This window comes from Acinonyx jubatus, chromosome E1 (genome assembly GCF_027475565.1).
Source record: "Acinonyx jubatus isolate Ajub_Pintada_27869175 chromosome E1, VMU_Ajub_asm_v1.0, whole genome shotgun sequence".
NCBI lineage: Eukaryota > Metazoa > Chordata > Mammalia > Carnivora > Felidae > Acinonyx > Acinonyx jubatus.
The window spans coordinates 53,555,430-53,574,522 of record NC_069397.1 but is presented as its reverse complement, the minus strand read 5'-3'; the positions used below and the strand labels follow the sequence as shown (position 1 = coordinate 53,574,522).

The following is a 19,093-nucleotide window of genomic DNA, read 5'->3' as shown; positions in this document are numbered from 1 at the left end:
CAAGTGCCCTCCTCAATGCCCATCACCCACTTTCCCCTCTCTCCCACTCCCCATCAACCCTCAGTGCATTCTCAGTTTTTAAGAGTCTCTTATGGTTTGCTTCCCTCCTTCTCTTTTTTTTTCCCTTTCCCCTTCCCCATGGTCTTTTGTTAAGTTTCTCAGGATCCATATAAGAGAAATTTTAAAAGTATACAAAATGTAGACTAAAACTGTGTGTTCTGACTTCTACCTTACTTCCCTACCAAAGGCAAGGACTGTAACGTGTGTGTGTGTGTGTATGTGTGTGTCCACGTCCTTTGGAGAAATCCTATGCATCTAAAGCATGTATTTGTGCATATATTCTTTCCCTCCTTCAAAGAAAAATCACACACATTGCTCTACATCTTGCTTATTTTCACTGAATGTATTTTGAAAATCATTCCGTATCAGTATCTATAGATTTTTGTTTGCAATGGCTTCATAGTATTCCATGACAGCTACATACCATGATTTATTTAATTGCTTCAGGGGCACCTGGGTGGCTCAGTCGATTAAGCATCCGACTGTGGCTTAGGTCATGATATCACAGTTTATGAGTTCGAGCCCCGCGTTGGGCTCTGTGCTGATGGCTCAGAGCCTGCTTTGGCTTCTGTGTCTCCGTCTCTCTCTCTGCCCCTCCCCACTCATGCTCTGTCTGTCTCTCTCTGTCTCTCAAAAAATAAAAATTAAATAAATTAAAGAAAAAACTTGTTTCACTCATGACAGGCATTTCAGTTGTTTTGGGTACTTTGCAACTACATGCAATTGTGTAGCAAATCTCCTTGCATATGTGGCTTGATGCACATTTATGAATATACCTACAGGGCCATTCCTATAAAAAATAGCTGTGTTAGTGGTTTGTACATTTTCCCAATTTTGGTGGATATTACCAAAGAGGCTGGGAACATTTCTACCCTTGTCTGAATGTGACAATAAACGGCCATCCCCCACCCCCAGGCAGTGGAGAATGATGTGGGGGGTGGGGGTGAATGAGACAGGGGAGAAGGAGTGGTTCTAGGCAGCCAAGCAGACAGCCACTGGGTAGGTGATGCTGGGTGAGCTGAGAACCAACAGGACACCTGCCCTCAGCACAAGGGGAAGGTTCTAGGCCATCACCTGCTCCAGCTTGAAGACTCTCCCAGCCACCTCCCTCCCCACACTAGACTTTGGCAAATACCAACTTTTATTCAAAAGGGGAAAAGCACCTTCAAAAGCTTATAAGTGAGGGGTGCCTGAGTGGCTCAGTTGGTTAAGTGGCTGACTCCGACTCAAGTCATAATCTCGTGGTTCATGAGCTCAAGTCCCACATCAGGCTCTGTGCTGACAGCTTGGAGCCTGGAGCCTGCTTCAGATTCTGTGTCTCCCTCTCTCTCTGCCCCTCCCCGTTTGCACTCTGTACCTCTCTCTCTCTCAAAAATAAACATTAAAAAATGTTTTAATTAAAAAAAAGCTTATAAGTGAAAAAAAGAATATAAAGACAAAGCAAACTAAAGAACAGACTTCATGAAAGGATATGTCCAAAGAAACATAGAAAAATCGGCACATAAATAGTTCTACTCAGTCTCAAGGAAGTGATAGACAACAGGAGGATTCTAGAAAAGTAAAGAGAGTGAAGTACAAGATAGGGCGATGGAGAGTCATCAGGCTGACCCCGGGAAAGAGAAGGAGCGGAAGAGAAGGAGCCAATGTTGCTGGAAAGAAAGAATCAGGGAAAGAACCACAAAACCCAAAGACAATCGTACCTGAAAACACACAGACGTGGTGCCTTGTGGATATTTCCTGAAGCGACATTTACGTGAACACAGTATAACGTGTGGAGAGGCAGACATAGGTACAGGAGACAGAGAGGTGATGCCACAAATGTACATCGACTATTCACTTGGAGGAGAAAAGAGAAGCCCAAAGTAAACATAATTGAATTGAATTAAAAACTATGTGGAAACAAAGAGATCTTTCAGGCTGTCATTGAAAGCCCACCCGGGGACCCAGGAAAGGAACTGATACAGATGATCCACACCCAGAATGGTATGAAGTTACCGAACCTTGTGGATAAAACAGAATCATCTGGGCTGGTATCAGAAACGATGATCACATCAGAAGGTCGTACCAGAAGGATCACATGGTGTGTGACAGAAATACTCTTGCTTCATAACAACACTGCATCCCAACACACAGTGAAGGAGAATCTATATGTTCTGAGCAAATGACAGAATATTCCGGAATGCTCTGACAACTGTCTCGTGAATGCAAGACCTTATGAAATACAGCACCCATGAGCCCTTTCAAAATAGAAAATATACATCATGATCAAAGTCTGCCAACAAAGGGTGAAGTTAAATAGTGAAAAAAGAGAAGCTGTGTTCAGCAATGAGAGTTTTACCCTAAGCATAAAACCCCTAAGCAATGGTGGGAACTATTACAGAAGAGAGTAGAAGTGTCATAGATGCAAAGAACACCATTCTGAGAAAATCAGCACTGGGAAGAGGACGGTGGGCCATGGGTGAGGTGCAGAAGTCTTCGTCTTTTAGGGCACAGAGTCCAGAGATAGTTTTAATGTGTTGTTCAAAATCAGATGGTATTGTGGGGGCTGGGAGTCCAGGCAAGTGCGGAGGGCATCCAAGTGAGAGGCATCTCGGCATGGGTGTCAGGGTCCAAGCCGGCTGAGGAAGCCCTCCCCACTGAGGGTCAGTCCAGGCTGGGGTGGCAGAACCCAAAAGGGGTGAGAAGAGCATCTCCATGGGTGGTGGCTGGGTGTAGGACATCAAATCCCACATGGGGTGAAGCTGGGGCAGAGTGGTGGGGGTGGGGGTGGGGGCGGACATGGGTGTGGAGGCGGGGTCAGACACCATGCTAGGCTCAGCTTTTCATCTCAGCACTCTCTGATCTGTGGAATGCAGGTAAGGACCCCCAAAATCTCCTCCACTGTTATTCTAGACACTTGGAAAGACTTCTCAGTGAGTGGGTCCTTGGCATTACCCCTGATTAGGGCTTCGACATATGAATTTGGGGGAGGACACAGACACGCAGTCCATGGCAGGTGACTTACAGATTCCAAACCAGACTAACAATTCCAAACCAGAATCTGTTCTTCCTGCAAGCCCAGCTTTGCCCATTTTGGTTCATTGCATTCCCAAACCCCCAGGTGCTCAGCCTTGAACTTAGGAGTGATTCCTCTCTTGCTCATATCTAATCTGTTAAGATATCCTGCTGCTCTGGGCGCCTGGGTGGCTCAGTCGGTTGGGCGTCAACTTCAGCTCAGGTCACGATCTCATGTTGCCTGGGTTCGAGCCCTGCGTCGGGCTCTATGCTGACAGCTGGGAGCCCGGAGCCTGCTTCGGGTCTGTGTCTCCTTCTCTCTCTGCCCCTCCCCTGCTCTCACCCTGTCCCTCTCTCTCTCTCTCTCTCTCTCTCAAAACATAAATAAACATCAAAAAAGTTTTAAGCTATCCTGCTGCTCTTTCTTCAAAATATCAATGTCCAGAATCTAACCATGCCTCCACCTGCCCGCTGTTCTGCCCACTATTCTTAAGTGAGTGCCTGTCACCATCGATGCACTGAACATTTGCAGACTAACTGGCCTTCCACTTCTCTGACCTCCATATGCTCCTCAGCAGCTTCACATGCCTCCATGTGATTCCTCAAACACGACAGGCCTGCTCCTGACTCTTGTGTCCTGACCCCAGCCCTGAGTGACCCTTGTCTTTCCAGCTGCCGCCTCCTCCAGCCACAGGGGAATGGCTCTTCAGGGGCTTTGAGGGGACCTGCACCCCTGCTATCACCCCAGACCTGCCTCTGTGGGGAGCTGGGACCTAGTCTTTCTCCTTCTTCAGATTGCTGGCCCATGAGCAGTCCTCACACGTGATGGGCACCATGGTGGGAGAATCTCTAAGTTTGCCCTGTAGGCATGATGAGGAATCCAACACATTTTAACCAATACTGATGCCAAGAACCATGTCATCGGCCAAGGAAGATTGTGAAGACTTTGGGGCCAGAGGCGGTGGCAGCCAGAGACCAAATGTCCATCTACGACCATCTTTGGGACCCAGCCTTCACAGTTACCATGAGGACGATGCAGGCATTGAATGTGTAAGGTTAAAACGGGGCTTCTACTGTCAGAGTGACTGTCAATTCTCCCTGGCAAGCCCCTCCTTGGTGCTGTCACCGAGGCTTTCTGGAGGGTCCGCTGGGCTTCTGAGTGAAAGCCAGTTCCTGTGCACTGCCGTGTCCTTTGCATATGGCCAAGTGTCCTGTCCATAGCTGAAGAAAGAAACACACAGGGTGGCTGAGTGCACCCTGCAGCCTCTTCCTGCTTTGACCTGAGACCAGCAGGGAGCCATGAAGCCTGTGTGCCAGGGATGAACTGCCAGCTCATAGAAGCCTCTGGTAGTAGGTTTGCTATTCCTGCCTCCTCTCCCTGGACGGGATTATGCAACTCCGTCCCGTTGACATCAGGCATGGCCATGTGATGTGCTGTGGTCCATGAAGGAGGAGCCTAAGAGGCATGTACCTCTCTGAGTGGCTCCTCTAGGAGCCACTCTATTGCTTCCCTCTTCCTGTCACAGACAAGGGCTGCTCCTTCAGGCTGGGTCCCCAAGCAAATGGGGCCCACTGCGGACATGTAAGATGAGTGAGAGAATGGCCTTCATGGCTCCAGTATTCTGAGATTCGGGAGTTTTGTTACAGCAGCATCACCTAGAAAAAGCTAACTGATACAGTCCTGTGCACAGCAGGTAGCTTGTCCAGGATGAGGATACCAAGTGTGCCTTTCTGGGAAAGTCTGTAGCTCTGAACTGTCCCCTTCACAGACTCAGGCACTGCCTCCCAAGGGAGAAGTGGTAAGCAGTGCCCCCTGAGTCTGCCTCGCCCCACCGGGGCTCTTGCAGGGAGACTAAAGAGCAGGCGACTCTTCCCTTAGTTCCCAGAGCCGTGAGAGGCTCCGAGGCTCTGCCCTTAAAGGGCCGCTGGTGTCAAGAGGGCAGTGGAGGAAGACTGGCCTCTCACAGGCAGATGACAGTCACAGAAAGGACAGGCCTGTCCCTAAGCAGCCTGTCTGAATGGCCCAGACCAATTGCAGACAGAGCCACTTCCGGAGGCCAAAAGAGAGATGCACACATTTGCACACACATGCCTCCCTGCTGCCAGCTGCATCCAGGCTGTGTGAGCTGGGAAGGAGGGGGTGAGTTAGAATCCTGGGCTGAGAGCAATCATGTGGCTCGCCTAAGGTTGCACAGTGAATAAATAGCAACATGGAACTTTCCAGGGCATTTCACAAATCCCATCTGAGGAGGAACAATTTTCTTTAAGGGCATGTTGGAAAGAAAATGAAAACTTGCAGACAAAATGTCACAAGGACTAGTGAGGAAAGGAATGGTCTTTTTATGGTGTGTCCAAAGTCAGGGTGGCTTTTGGTTGACCCCCCCCCCCCACTGAGGTGACGAAGGACAGGAGGCATGCAATGACAACAACCATGTTCTTCTCTCCGGGAGGAGAGTTTTGCCCTCCTGGCAAAGGAAAGGACACAGGAGGTCGCGTAGCCACTCCACCCCCACCCCCAAGGGTCTGAGCGGGAGCCGCGGAGCCCAAGTAAATGGAAGTTCACAAATTGAAAATTCTTCTGCTTCTAGCAAACTCCTCCCTCCCTAGCTCTGTCTGTTCTGTGCCATCGTTGAACACGTCGGGAGGGGGAGGTGCGCGCCCGCGCGCGCGCGTGCACACACACACACACACACACGCATCCGTGCACGCACACGCACAAAACCTCGGAATACATGAGATCTCCCTCTGCAGCAAGAAACGAACCAGCAGGCTGTTTCTTTATTTACTGAAACAGCCAGTTAAGAGATGCTTGACAACAGGATCCCAGAATTTTAGACTTTTCCATTTACGTGAGTCTGGGTTCGTGGATAAGACATTCCAAATCGGTATCTGCCTTGCTAAGTCCTCCCTGGCTGTTTCCTGTCATGGGGCATAATGCCGGCCAGGTGCACCTGAGTTGCCGTTTGAGATACTGAAAACTTTTCTGTCCGTGGGAAGCTTGGCGGCTCATTTAACCAGGTTAAAGGGGAGGCTTGAGGATGGCTCGGTGCCAGAGCGAAGGGGGCTGGTCGAGAGCATGTGATCAAGGCAGGAGCCCATTCAAGGCCTCTGGGGTCTGGTGAGGCCAGACCAAGAGTTGGGGACTGACAACAGGAGAGCCCACACCAAAGGTGGCCCCAGCCTCACACTCCGCTCCACCAAGAGCAGGAGACGAGGCCAGCTTCACGTGGGGCCCCTCTGTGGTCACACTGTGCCCCACTGAGAAGGGCTTGATTTAATGCTCTGTTGTCCTGCCGGCTCGAAATGGTTGGTGATTCTAGGACAAAGGTGTTTTCATTTTGCACTGGGCCCTGCAAACGGCTGGTCTTTTCCAGAGGAGGCTTCGTCATGCCTCTACCCGCCAGCCACGCCAGCCACAGGACATTTGCTATTCATAGAGGGAAGGGCTTGCTTGGAAAATCTAGAAGGAAGTCAGCTGGGCCCTTCCCTGCTGTGGCAGGCGGGTGTGTTGGCTGTGGTGGAGTCATGGTAAGGGTGTTATCCTCACAGGAAGCAGAAACCAGAACCGTGCATTCAAATGTCTCTGAGGAAAACTTCAGCAAGTAATCGACTGGTCACGTGATGCCCTGAGCCCCTCACTTCCCCCATTTTCTGACCAGTCCTGAGAACAGAACCAAGAGGCTGAAGAAGGAAGCAGAGAAGTGCCAAGAAATGCAGAAGAGGGGGATGTGGTGAGCGGCCCCTGGGGGAGGGGTTCCAGCTGCAGCAAGAGAGACACCCAGAGGGACGGGGCCATGTGGCTGCCATCGGCTTTGCTGCTGCTCTCTGTCCCAGGTGAGCGGGGCTGGGCAGGTCTGGGTGACAACGGTGTGGGGAAAGGTTGGTGATGGGGAAGGGAAGAGATGAGGACACAAGCAAAGAGAGGAAGGGGTGAGCTCAGAAAAACCTCACCCAAACGAAGAGGAAGAGGAGTTGATGGTAAGCTGATGCTTCCCACAGGTGAGCACGTACTGAGCCCTAAAGATATTGGCTACTTTAATCCTGATGACCACCATTTTGAAAATCAAGAAGGCTGTTTTTTTAAAAAAATGTTTATTTATTTATTTATTTTTGAGACAGAGAGAGAGAGAGAGAGAGAGAGAACAAACGTGGAGGAAAGGCAGAGAGAGAGGGAGACAGAATCCCAAACAGGCTTCGTGCTGCCAGCGCAGGACCTGACATGGGGCTCGAACCCACAAACCGTGAGATCATGACCTGAGCCGAAATAAAGAGCTGGACACTTCACCAACTGAGTCACCCAGGCACCCCCTGTCTTTTTTTTTAAGTAGGCTCCACGTTGGGCGTGAGGTTTGAATTTACAACTCTGAGATTAAGACCTGAGCTGAGATCAAGAGTTGGACGCTCAACAGACTGAACCACCCAGACACCCCAGGAATAATGTCTTATGCACCAGGCCAGGGCGAGGGGAGCAGAGAACTAATACTAATTGGGCTAATCGATGTGTTCACCCGGTTTTCCCCATAATCTAATCCAATTTTTATTGCAATCCTATGAAAACAGGAGACCATGATGCAGAGACAGGCAAATAATTTACCCTAGACCAATTCATGCAAGGCAACCAAGGTTCAAAGAGAATACGTTTATTGCCAAGATCACTGCTCTTCTTATAACAATTATATTCAAGGTCATCACTTTTTAAAAATAATACAATGGTCACTTACTACATAAGCCTCCTTGTGAATAGCTGTTCATGTATCCCAGGTGCTGATGCACCCCCCATGGGGGGTTCTGTGCCTCCAACAGGTCTGGGCTGGCCCCAGGGGCCCTGCACTGTGAGCTGCTGGATGGTGACACTGCTGGGAACTTGTCCATCCTTGTCTGAGAGTTTCCATAAATGATGTTTCTCTCTTTTTTGTTTTTGAACACGAAGGACACTATTTTGTTATAAAAGGGGAAAGAATCAAGACAACTCACCAGTTTGCTCTGATCCTGTGAAAACACAAATGTAGCAGTTAGAAATCAGAGTAATCCAATGTCAGCGCTAACCGTCAGAGCCCAAGGAGGAAAAATCTTTATTTCATTAATCCCATTTCCCCACCTCTAGCTGTATTAATCAAGGTGCACCAAAACCCTTAAAAATATCACTCCCGTGAGATTGAGCCCTGAGTCAGGCTCTGTGCTGATAGCATGGAGCCTGCTTGGTATTCTCTCTCTCTCTCTCTCTCTCTCTCTCTCTCCCCTCCCCCACTCGTGCTCTTTCCCTGTCTCTCAAAATAAATAAACAACAAAAAAGACCCTTAATATAAATATCACTCCCAAAATAGGACACTAAAACTCAGAACATAAAGATACTCTGCATGATAAAGCTGAACAGAAAAACGCACTTTAGACTTTTAAAACTTGACCAACTTTTAAATAATATTGCTTTACAGAGATTATTTAATTTAAAAAATTTAGGGGCACCTGGGTGGTTCAGTCAGTTAAGTGACAGACTCTTGATTTCGGCTCAGGTCATGATCTCACAGTTCATGGGTTCAAGCCCCCATGTTGGGCTCCGTGTTGAAAGCTCAAAACCTGCTAGGGATTCTCTTTCTCTCCCTCTCCCCCCCTCTCTCTCTTTCTGCCCTTCCCCTGCTTGGTCTCTCTCTCAATAAATAAACTTTAAAATAATAATAATGATAATAATAATAAATTTAAAAACTAATGCACATTCTAAACATCCAGTTTTGGTAATCAAGATAAAGTAATTTTATTACAAATTTCAGGATCTAAAAGTAATTTGTTACATTTACTAAGATAAATCTGAAATGGCCTGTATCAAGCATGTGTGTCCTGCATAGTGACCCTGTAATCCTCAGGCATGAAAAGACACAGTCCCACCCCTCCCCCTTTATTGATGTGATCAGCCAGGTGAAAAAAAATTATGCTGAGTCTCAACTAGTACATACTGATTAGGATCATTTTGGTTTATCACTCTGGCATTTAGATTATGAAGAGTTCAGGGAAAAAAAGCCTCATTCTTGAATTCTGATAAGCCAAACTAAAGTCTCAAGGGTGGCCTCCAGAAATTCAAGGTTCTCTTTTCCTACTTATTTCAATAATACTTAGGAGATTTTCTGTATTTATTTATTTTTGTTTAAAAAAATTTTTTTAATGGGGGCGCCTGGGTGGCTCAGTCAGTTAAGTGTCCGACTTCAGCTCAGGTCATGATCTCACAGTCTGTGAATTCAAGCCCCACGTCGGGCTCTGTGCTGACAGCTCAGAGCCTGGAACTTGCTTCTGCTTCAGATTCTGTGTCTCCCTCTCTCTCTGCCCCTCCCCTGCTCATGCTCTGTCTCTCTCTCTCTCTCTCTCTCTGTCTCAAAAATAAATAAAAACATTAAAAAAAATTTTAAATAAAATTTTTTTAATGTTTTTATTTATTTTTGAGACAGAGAGAGAGAGGGGGGAGAGGCAGAGAGAGAGAGCGAGACACAGAATCCGAAGCAGGCTCCAGGCTCCAAGCTGTTAGCACAGAGACTGACAGGGGGCTTGAACTCACACGCCATGAGATCATGACCTGAGCCGAAGTCAGATGCCCAACGGACTGAGCCACCTAGGGACCCTGAGACTTTCTGTATTTAATAAGAGTTATAATTCAATTGGTCGTAAGCCCAAGTCTAAAAGTCCTTGCCCCATGGCAAGAGGCCGCACAGGAGCTGGTTGACCAGTAAGACTAAGACCAGACAAAAGGAAAACACACTCACCAGGGTTGTAGACAATGACCTTCCAGCAACAGAGACAAGCCCAGCGGGATGGCCATACACAAGAGGGCCTGTGGAGACCTCAAGCTACGCCATCCTCCTGCTTCTAAAGGAGATAAATCTCTCTACCCGGTTACTTGCCTTTACACTTAACAGGCAGGTCTCTTTTACTTTATATTTATTTCTTTTTAAGATTACCAAAGGCTTCGACTTACAATTGGAGCTGTAGGAAGCCTCTGGGGCTTGATGGGTACAAAGCAAGCACTGTCCTGTAGGATCTTAGAGAGAACCCGGGCCGGGGAGGAGCAGTGCAGCACCCCAGAGATAGCTGAGACAGCGGGGGAGAGAGCCCTCACGCTTCAGCAAGGAGAAGGTGGGGAAGAAAAACCACAAGGAGGGTTGTGGGGGCGGGGGAGGGGATGCCGGGCTGCCTCAGGGTCAAGGTCAGGGTCTAGGTGTAACAGAGCATCTCTAACAATGTTTTCTTACCCAGACCTGGGGAAGCAGCTCCAGATCTCGAAGGCTAGGACTTAAGCAACTGAAAGAGTAGGTAAGGTGGAAAGCCAGTCCTAAAGCGTCCCCGACCCCATCAGAAACGCAGAGAACAACGCCCCCACAGCCTGAGCCTGGGACAGCAGCAACTGCACACGGTTCAGTGTTGTGGCTCCCAGTCCCCCCAGCCGGAAGCCCGCGTCGGGAGGGCCTCAGACTGGGGCATTTTGCCCCGTTGAGCAAGGTTCCTCAGTCTCTCCACTGTTGGCATTGGGGCTGGACCATTCTGTGTTGAGGGGCTGCCTTGTGCGCTTCAGGATGTTTAGCGGCATCCCTGGCCTCTGCCCACTGGATGCCAGGAACAACTCCCCACCCCTCCAGTTGTGAACAACCAAAAAGTCTACAAACATTCCCAAATGTCTCCTGGGGGAGCAGTATCACCCCTTGCTGAGAACCACTGCTTTGCAGATTATCGGTGGGAGAGGCAGACAGCCTTGTGATGTAGAATATTGGTCAGTGAGCCAGTTGAGTTTGCTTGCTGGGAAATCCAGCAAGAAAATGCAAGGTATTTAAAATGAGGAAGCAAAAATTAGTTGGGTATTTTGCCCAAATAATTTCTCACTGTCCTTTTGTCCTGGGTTAACCTCCTTCCTTGTTAAGAACAGATCAGACAATGGGGTGCCTGGGTGGCTCAGTCGGTTAAGTGTCGATTTCAGCTCAGGTCATGAACTCATGGTTTGTGGGTTCGAGCCCCGTGTCGGGCTATGTGCTGACAGCTCAGAGCCTGGAGCCTGCTTCGGATTCTGTGTCTGCCCCTCTCCTGCTTGTGCTCTGTCTCTCTCTTTCTCAAAAAGAAAATAAACATAAAAATATTTTTTTAATAATAAAAAAAGAACAGATCAGACAATAGCTGTTCCTTGGCGTAATGAGGACTCCTCGGGTGCCTGGGACCGGCATGGCTCTCCAGGCAGGAAGCACAGGGTTTAGGGGGCTGGGTCCTAATCACTTCATACTGGAGCTTCCTGGGTGACTGGGGGAGGGAGGACAATGTCAAAACCTTGGGTTTGGCAGAAGAGCTAGAGATGACGCCCAGGGCATGGCAAGGCTGGTGGGTGGCTGCCAAGGGGTGGGGAAGGGAGCAGTGTGGAGCAGGGAGTCCCTAAAGATGTCAGGTGATGGCAAGTGTTGCCACAGGTTTCTGTCCCAGGAAGGACATCGAGTGTGAATGTCCTTGAATCAGAGCCCAAATGAACCCCTTCCTGATGGTCTCTTTCTACCCCTGGCCGACTCCCATCTCCAGCATGACCCAGACATATGAACAGGAGGTCCCACCTATACAAGCAGGGATTATAAGCTTGGGGCTTACAGGTGATCATTTGGGAAGGGGACATAGCCAGAAGCTGAAGGCTTCCTTCTAGCTCTCAATACTGTGCTTCATCTAGACTTCCTTGGTTCCCATTCTTGCTTCCTGTTTTCTATTCCATCTGTCCATCCATCCATCCATCCATCCATCTGTTTATTCAGAATATACTCAGTGGCTTCATTCAGTTCTTGGTAATTGATGGACACAGCCATTTCCTCTAGTACTGACAGGTCTGGGGACCCAGAACCTATCTGAGGGCACCCAAAATCTTCCTCTCCCTCCACTTCTAAGTTGGCTGAGCCCACACAGGCTCTCTGTGTCTCAGAATCTCACACCAGGGAACTTCAGAGGTCTCCCCCTTGTGTCCACCTACAACCCATACCTCTCGGTTCCTGACCCCTCCCTCCTTGAGCCTTAGGGTGACCTCTGGGTTTCCAGGGGACCTGACCCTCAAGGCCCCTCCAGTCGAGGCTCTTCAGGTGAAGAAAGCACCGATGGTCTTTTTCAGGCTTCTCATCTCTGAGTGGCCCCAGCACTGTGACAGGCACCGAGGGGGGATCCCTGAGCGTGCAGTGCCGGTATGAGGAGAAATACAAGGCATTTACCAAATACTGGTGCCGACAACCATGCTTGCTACTTTGGAACCAGATGGTGGAGACCAGAGGGTCTGAGGGAGAGGTGCGGAGTGGCCGTGTGTCCATCGTGGACCATTCTGCAGACTTCACCTTCACAGTGACCTTGGAGAACCTCACTACAGATGATGCAGGGAAATACAGATGTGGGATCGCGACAATACTGCGAGAAGAAGGACTCAATGGCTTCCTGCCTGACCTCTTTTTCCAGGTTCAAGTGTTTGTTTCCCCCAGGTAAGACCTTACTTTCCTCGGGTGCCCCTGAAGAAGGGATCTGAGCTAATTAATGCCTGCAGAGCACCTGAGGAAATCTCAGCTCGGGAGAAAAGAGCTAGCCCCAGTGTTTGTGCCTTAGAGACTCAGTGGGCGCGCTGTGTGGGTGTGAGTGTGTGGGAAATATGGGTGGGTGGGAGTGTGTGTGTGTGTGAAAGAACACGTGTGTGCATGCATGTGTGAGAGAGTATGTGTGCGAGTGAGGGTGTGAGGGACAGTGTGAGTGTGACATCCAAAGCCCCTGCTGTTGCCCCAGGTCCTGACAATATTTGTGGGCCTTGAGGACTGAAGCTGGTGTTGCTGCAGAGGGTCCTGTGACATGTGCTTCTATCAGGCCCAAGGGGCTCCTGCCGCCCTCCTGTCCTCACAAGACTGCGTGTCTCCACCTTCAACCTTCCTTGAATCGACCTCTCTGATGTTCTGCCAAGGGGGACCAGGCAGGATGGCTGCACTGACTGGAGAGGGGGCACCTGAGGTCTCACTTTTGTGCCAACTTTCAAACACTCCTGTTTCCAGTGAGATGAGGGACACTGAAATGCTTCATGGGGAAGGCGATGACTCTCTGGTCCTGGTTTATAACCTGTCCATCTGCAGAGCAGATTGGGATGGCGTGGGGTGGGGATACGCCACACTCTGGCCAGGTCTGGGTCTGGCAAAGGGGAGACAGTGGTCCCGGAACATCCAGCCCAGTCCCTTCCCTGAGTTCCCCCTGCTTTGTGAACTCAGAACCCTGCAAGTGACAGGTGCCTAGCTAGGGAGAATCTAGCACCGGGCACTGGGCCTCTGTTTTTCACCATCAGCCTTCACGATAGCCTCCAGCAGCAAGAGCTCTGTGACATTGGGACCTCCAACATCCCTGGTAGTGAGCACAGATCCAGCCAACACCAAGGTAACATGCGTGTCTCCCAGTGTCCTTTACCACTGCCTGGCTCCTTCCCTAGGGAGGGGCTTCCTAGATGCAAGTTTCCTCAACTATTCACTTATTCAACAAGCATTTAATTTGCTTGTTATGTGCCAGGAACTGATGTAAATGCTAGGAATATGACAGAGAACAAACAGGCAAGCCTGTGTTCTCAAGGAAGTCCCATTCAAATGGGTAGATTTAGACAATGGGTAATGGATAGAAAGACAATTACATGATACGGATAGTTGATGGATGGATGATGGATGGATGGATAGATGACAGATGGATGGATAGATAGATAGATGGAAGAAAGATGTCCGTTAATAATAATTCCTGTGGAGGAGAATTAAGCAGGTGTCAAGGATAGGGTGATGGGGCATGTGGGAAGATTATGCGACATGATGAAAGGAATCAAGATTCATTGAAAACAAATAACCAAGAGACTGTTTCAGTCTGAGTTTCTTCAAAATCAGATCTTGAGACAAGGACTTACGTGCAATTCATTTATGGAGAGGTGATCCCAGGAAGTATAGTGAGGGAGCTGGGAAGTGGAAAAAGCCAGCAAAGTGTAACTTTGACAAAGGAGCTATCACACTAGTAACTGGGCTCTGTCCCACTGGGTGCCCTGGGAGATACCACATAGGACATAAGGCATTCCTCAGAACTCTCCCACTGAGTGGTGAAGAAGCTGAGGTAGTGATCCACATACATCTATTCTCATGGTGGAGGAAGATGGCGGGCTTTGCTATTTTCTTAGAGTAATGAAGGAAGGCCTCTCAAATGAAGAGACATTTGAGCAGAGACCTGAAAGAAGCAGGAAAGCCAACCAAGCAAGAATCTAGAGAAAGAATATTGCAGGCAGAGAGAGGGTCACTCTTGGGACCATGGATTCTGTGGCACTTCTGGCCTATTCTGCTCAGCAACCACACACTCCTATAGCTAGAGAGAGCCCTCAGGCAAAGAAATGGGCGAGTTGGAGGTGGGAAACCACTGGCGGGTCCAAGACTACCCACAGCTGCCCGGAGCTCAAGCAGGCAAAGAGCACATGAACCAGGGTGCCAACAGGCTGTGAGCCTGGCAAGGGGTTGGGAAGGTAGAGAGCTTAAACAAAAGCCCAGTGTGGGGGAGGGGACACAACATTTGTGAGGAGCTGAGGTGGTGTTAAGTACTGGGACCCAGGGTGTGAGAGGATTGCCAATGAGCTGAACTTGGGGGGGTCACTCCTGGGGCTTGATGTTGTTGAACAGTTTCGGCAGAAGAGCTGCTCCCATGATGGACAGTATTGAAGGTGCGTCAAGATAAATTTGAGCTAGGAATTCACTCAAAGGGGGCATTTCATCCTTGAAGTCAGGGCCAGCAGGAGCTGAGTTCCTGTGAGTGTTGAGGACTGTGGGTTCAGAAAGCTGTTTCCGGGGGTCTCCCTTCCTCTCCGTTCTTCACCACTGCATCCTCTTGCGTCTGCTGCGTCCTGATGCTCAAGGTCAACTCTTGAGCTGAAGGACAGGAGTCTGTGGCCCTCAGCACGGAGCTGTCCGGCCCTGATACCAACCAGCTTGGACATTGATACTGACTTTTGAGGCAATGGGACCTGAGCACAATAGCAGGTGGGGAAGAGGCAGAGCCTGGGCCTCCTGTGGAGGAGGAAACTCCTGCCAGTCACCGTGTTCCTCCTACAGGTCCCTGCCTGACCGCGTCCACTTCCTGCTCCTCATATTCCTGAAGGTGCCCCTGCTTCTGATTATGCTCAGTGCCGTCCTCTGGGTGAACAGGCCTCAGTGGGCAATTTGTGGGAAACACAGTCAGCCTGATGACGACGGCCTACAGCCCTCCTTGCCCATCGATATCCTGTCCAGAGACATCACTGTTCAGACTAGAGAAGGAGGAACTTCTGCCCCCAAACTTTATTTCTCTTCTCACTTTATTGCCAAAAACTTGTAAGCAAAGCAAAACGAAACAAAACAAAACAAAAAACCTTGAAAACATGTAATGAAATATATCGCACATACAAAAATGTGTGTATAATGTAGATGTGCCTGGTGATTGGCTGGGCAGCACACGGGAAACATTCCACAGGACCCCTAACTTGCCAGCAGAAATTGGTGCCAGGCACAGACTAGTTGGTCAAGGGATCCCAAAGTGAGGGCCCGCTTTTGGGTGACCTCGCCCTGCTGAGAACCCTCAAGGCAGCCTCTCAACTCAACATTCCTTCCTTTCTTCACTCGCTCACCAAATATTCACCAAGAGCCTATATAGCGAAGACTTATTTCTAGATTATGGGGATAGAGCAATCAACAAAACACGAGCTTTGTGTTCTAACAGTTGGTTTCAGAAAATAAAGAAATAAATAATACTGGTTTGTAATAAGTGTCATGGAGAAGAAAGGGTAAGAGTTCAGAGGATGGGGTGACAGGGGACAGGGACAGCCTCTTGGGTAAGAGCCTCAGGCAGGTGAGGGAAGGAAAGTGGAAAGGCTGAGCAAAAGCAAAGCTCAGGGCAGGTGAGCACCGTGACTGAGGCCAGTGGGGCAGGAAGCTGGGGAGTCAGGTAGATGTGGACAGGCCAGGCAAGCTTTGAGGGGGGGAGGTGGGCTGCATCTTCTGAGAGATGGGGAGCCACTGAAGGATTTCAACAGAGGAGGCTCCAGAATCAGATGTGAAGATGCCAAGGCATTCACTTGAGGATTGTTTCCTAAATGATCTCTGACCTCTGAGAAATCACCAAAAACAACCCCAATCTGAGCTCGGTTCCTGGGAGTGTTGATGGCAGGAGAAGGGGTGGGGCTTTGGGTAAAGAAGCTCTTTCTGAAAGCCAGGTCCTGCCCCAGGGCAACCCTCTATCTCCTCTCAGTATCACCCACCTAACCCCCAAAGTCAGCGGTTGAGCTGAGAGGCTAGGGGTGAGTATATCCAGATATCCAAGTCTAGCCCAAATGTGGGTTATTAGGTCCACGGGATCTTTGATCAGAGAGACTTGGGGGGGCAGAAAGGAGAGACCTGGGGCCTCGTCTTGAGGAGGCAGCTCACCGTCTGTCACCATGTTCCCCGCAGGCCCCTGTTTAGCAGCGTCCACTTTCTGGAGTTCCTGGTCTTTCTGCAAGTGCCTCCACTCCTGACCATGCTCAGTGCTGTCCTCAGGGTATCCTCCCCCTTTGTGGGGACCCCAACTAAGAGATGCTTCAGTCCTTTGTGCCTTTTGATATGCTGCCCAGACAAACAGCCCTTCAGATTAGAGAAGAAGATAAGATATATTACATCTTATTTATCCATTTTTCTGTTGATGGCTTTGGGTTGTTGCCCATTTGGGGCTTTTCCACAGCCAGTGCCACTGTGAACATTTTTATACAGGTCACCTAATATATACGTGAAATAAGTTCACTAAGGTAGATGCTTAGGGATGGAATTGCTGGGTTTTAGGGTTTGTGCATGCTCAACCACACTAGATAATGCCAAATGATTTTTCCAACCCCATTAACTGCCCCAGTTAATGCTCCCATCAGCAATGGCTGAGAACCCCCATTGCTCTGCCTCTGTGTGACTACTTGGTTGGTCAGACCTTTTAGTTTTGGGGTTTTGCCATTTTGAAATAGTTTTCATTTCACAATTTACAGGATGGCCAGACTGTGCAGCCAAGGTCAAAAGGCAGGTAAGCGTGACCCAGGAAAGAGGTCAGTGCAGGATTCGAGGTCACTGAGAACAGACAACATGCACACCAGGCTCAAGGGGATCAGGGTTTACTTACAGCACAAGGAGAGAGAGAGGGGGCCAGGCTGTGCATCTGTTCCTACGGCTGGTGCGTCCACTCTACAGTCAGCATGGGCTGTGTGGTCGCATGCACCCCAGTTGTCTTGCACAAGAATCCAGACTCCTTCCCAGTGAGGTCTGAAATATAGGAAACTGGGGTGCGCCTGAGGGTCACTGACTCTAGCACTCAAGCAGAACAAAGTAGCATTCAGTGAACCTGAAAGGGATTCCCGCAAAAGTCAATAAACCCAGCACAGTCCGTGTGGGATCCTGTCTCCCAGTGAGGATGTGTTCCAGGCACATTCTTTGTGGGCAAGAAGAAGTCAGGGAGGAGGCTGCCATGCCCAACCTTCTTGTGGTTTTAATTTAAGTTTCTCTGGCTGCCATCATGTTGAGAACCTTTTCACTTTCTATTGCATTTCCCCTTCTGTTCAAGTTTTGCCTACCGTTCTTACGTTAGCTCTCTTTTCCTTACTGGATTATAGGACTTGTTGGAATCATACTCTTGTTTGGTAAAATTTTATCAATTATACATTTTTCATATGTGCTCACATAATTTGTGGCTTGTCTTTTCATTCTGGAGTCTTTTCATAAATATAGTTCTGAATTTTAGTGTATTTGAATTCATCAAAATTATTATGGTTTGTGCTTTTGGTACCATAATTTAGAAATGTTTCTTATCCCAAAGTTATAAAAATAACCTCCTATATTTTTTCTTAACAGTCTAAAATTTTTGCAGTTCACATTTTAAGTCCTTGATCCAACTGGGATCGGTTTTTTTTTTTTTCTTCTATGATTTGAAGTTGGAAGCATTTTCCTTTTTCTCCATATGGATAACCACATATTCCAACATATTTATCAGTTTTCCTTCTTCCCCCATTTACCTGAGTTATATCAGGTGTCCAGGTAAAAACAGGTCTGGTTATGGGTGCTCTATTCTGTTTAATTGGGCTACTTACTTATCTGTGCTCATTACCATATTGTCCTAATCACTATAGCCATATAAAGGCCCTCCACATTTTTCCTTTGTTTAAAAACTAGAAGTAAGATAAAAAGATAAGAAGAGAGATTAAATAGGGTCAAGAGACTCATAATATAATATCAAAAATGTTCAGGATCTAACAGAAATCATTCACCTTGCCAAGAACCAGCCGTCTATCGATTCAAGGCAATCCCTATCAAGATTCTAATGGCATTTTTTACAGTAGTAGGGAAAAAAACCTCCTAAAACTTATGTGGCGCCACAATAGACTCTGAGTAGCCAAAGCAATCCTGAGAAAGAAGAACAAAGCAGGAGGCATCACACTTCCTGATTTCAAGCTATATTATAAAGCTATAGTCATCAAAACAGTATGGTACCGACATATAGACAGACAAATAGACCAATGGAACAGAACAGAGAGCCCAGAAATAAACCCAAACATATATGATCAACTAATGTTTGACAAGGGAACCAAGAATATGCAATAGAGAAAAAGCAGTCTCTTTAGCAAATGGTGCTGGGATAATTAGATATTCACATGTAAAAGAATAAAACTGGATTCTTTTTTTTACAGCCCTCACAAAAGTTAACTCAAAATGGATTAAAGATTTAAATGTAAGGTCTGGAACCATGCAGCTCCTAGAAGAAAGCATGGGAATAAAGCTCCTTCACATGGGTTTTGGTAATGATGTTTTGGATATGACACCTAAAGCACAAGCAACAAAATAAAAAGGAAGCAAGTGGGACTATGTCGAACTAAAAAGTTTCTGCACAGCTGATGGGAAACTATCAACAAAGTGAGAAACAACCTATGGAATGGGAAAAATATATTTGTAAACCATATACCTGATAAAGGGTTAATATCCAAAATACATAAAGAATTCATACAGTTCAAGAGCAAAAAAAAAAA

The 19,093-nt window shown here is 48.1% G+C and overlaps 1 protein-coding gene across 2 annotated transcripts; it reads left to right on the top strand.

Moving 5' to 3' along the window:
* Positions 1 to 6,686: 6,686 nt before the first annotated feature.
* Positions 6,687 to 15,811, top strand: LOC106984288 (protein CD300H-like). Of its 2 annotated transcripts, XM_027047960.2 has the most exons (4): positions 6,687 to 6,888; positions 12,161 to 12,518; positions 13,358 to 13,446; positions 15,138 to 15,326. In XM_027047960.2, exons 1-4 carry the CDS (start codon positions 6,849 to 6,851, stop codon positions 15,179 to 15,181), a joined length of 531 nt encoding a protein of 176 aa, XP_026903761.1. In that variant the 5' UTR covers positions 6,687 to 6,848; the 3' UTR covers positions 15,182 to 15,326. The 2 variants fall into 2 exon arrangements, with proteins under 2 accessions (XP_026903761.1, XP_026903760.1); XM_027047959.2 differs by lacking the exon at positions 13,358 to 13,446 and having other exon boundaries at positions 6,697 to 6,888; positions 15,138 to 15,811.
* The last annotated feature ends 3,282 nt before the right edge of the window (positions 15,812 to 19,093 follow it).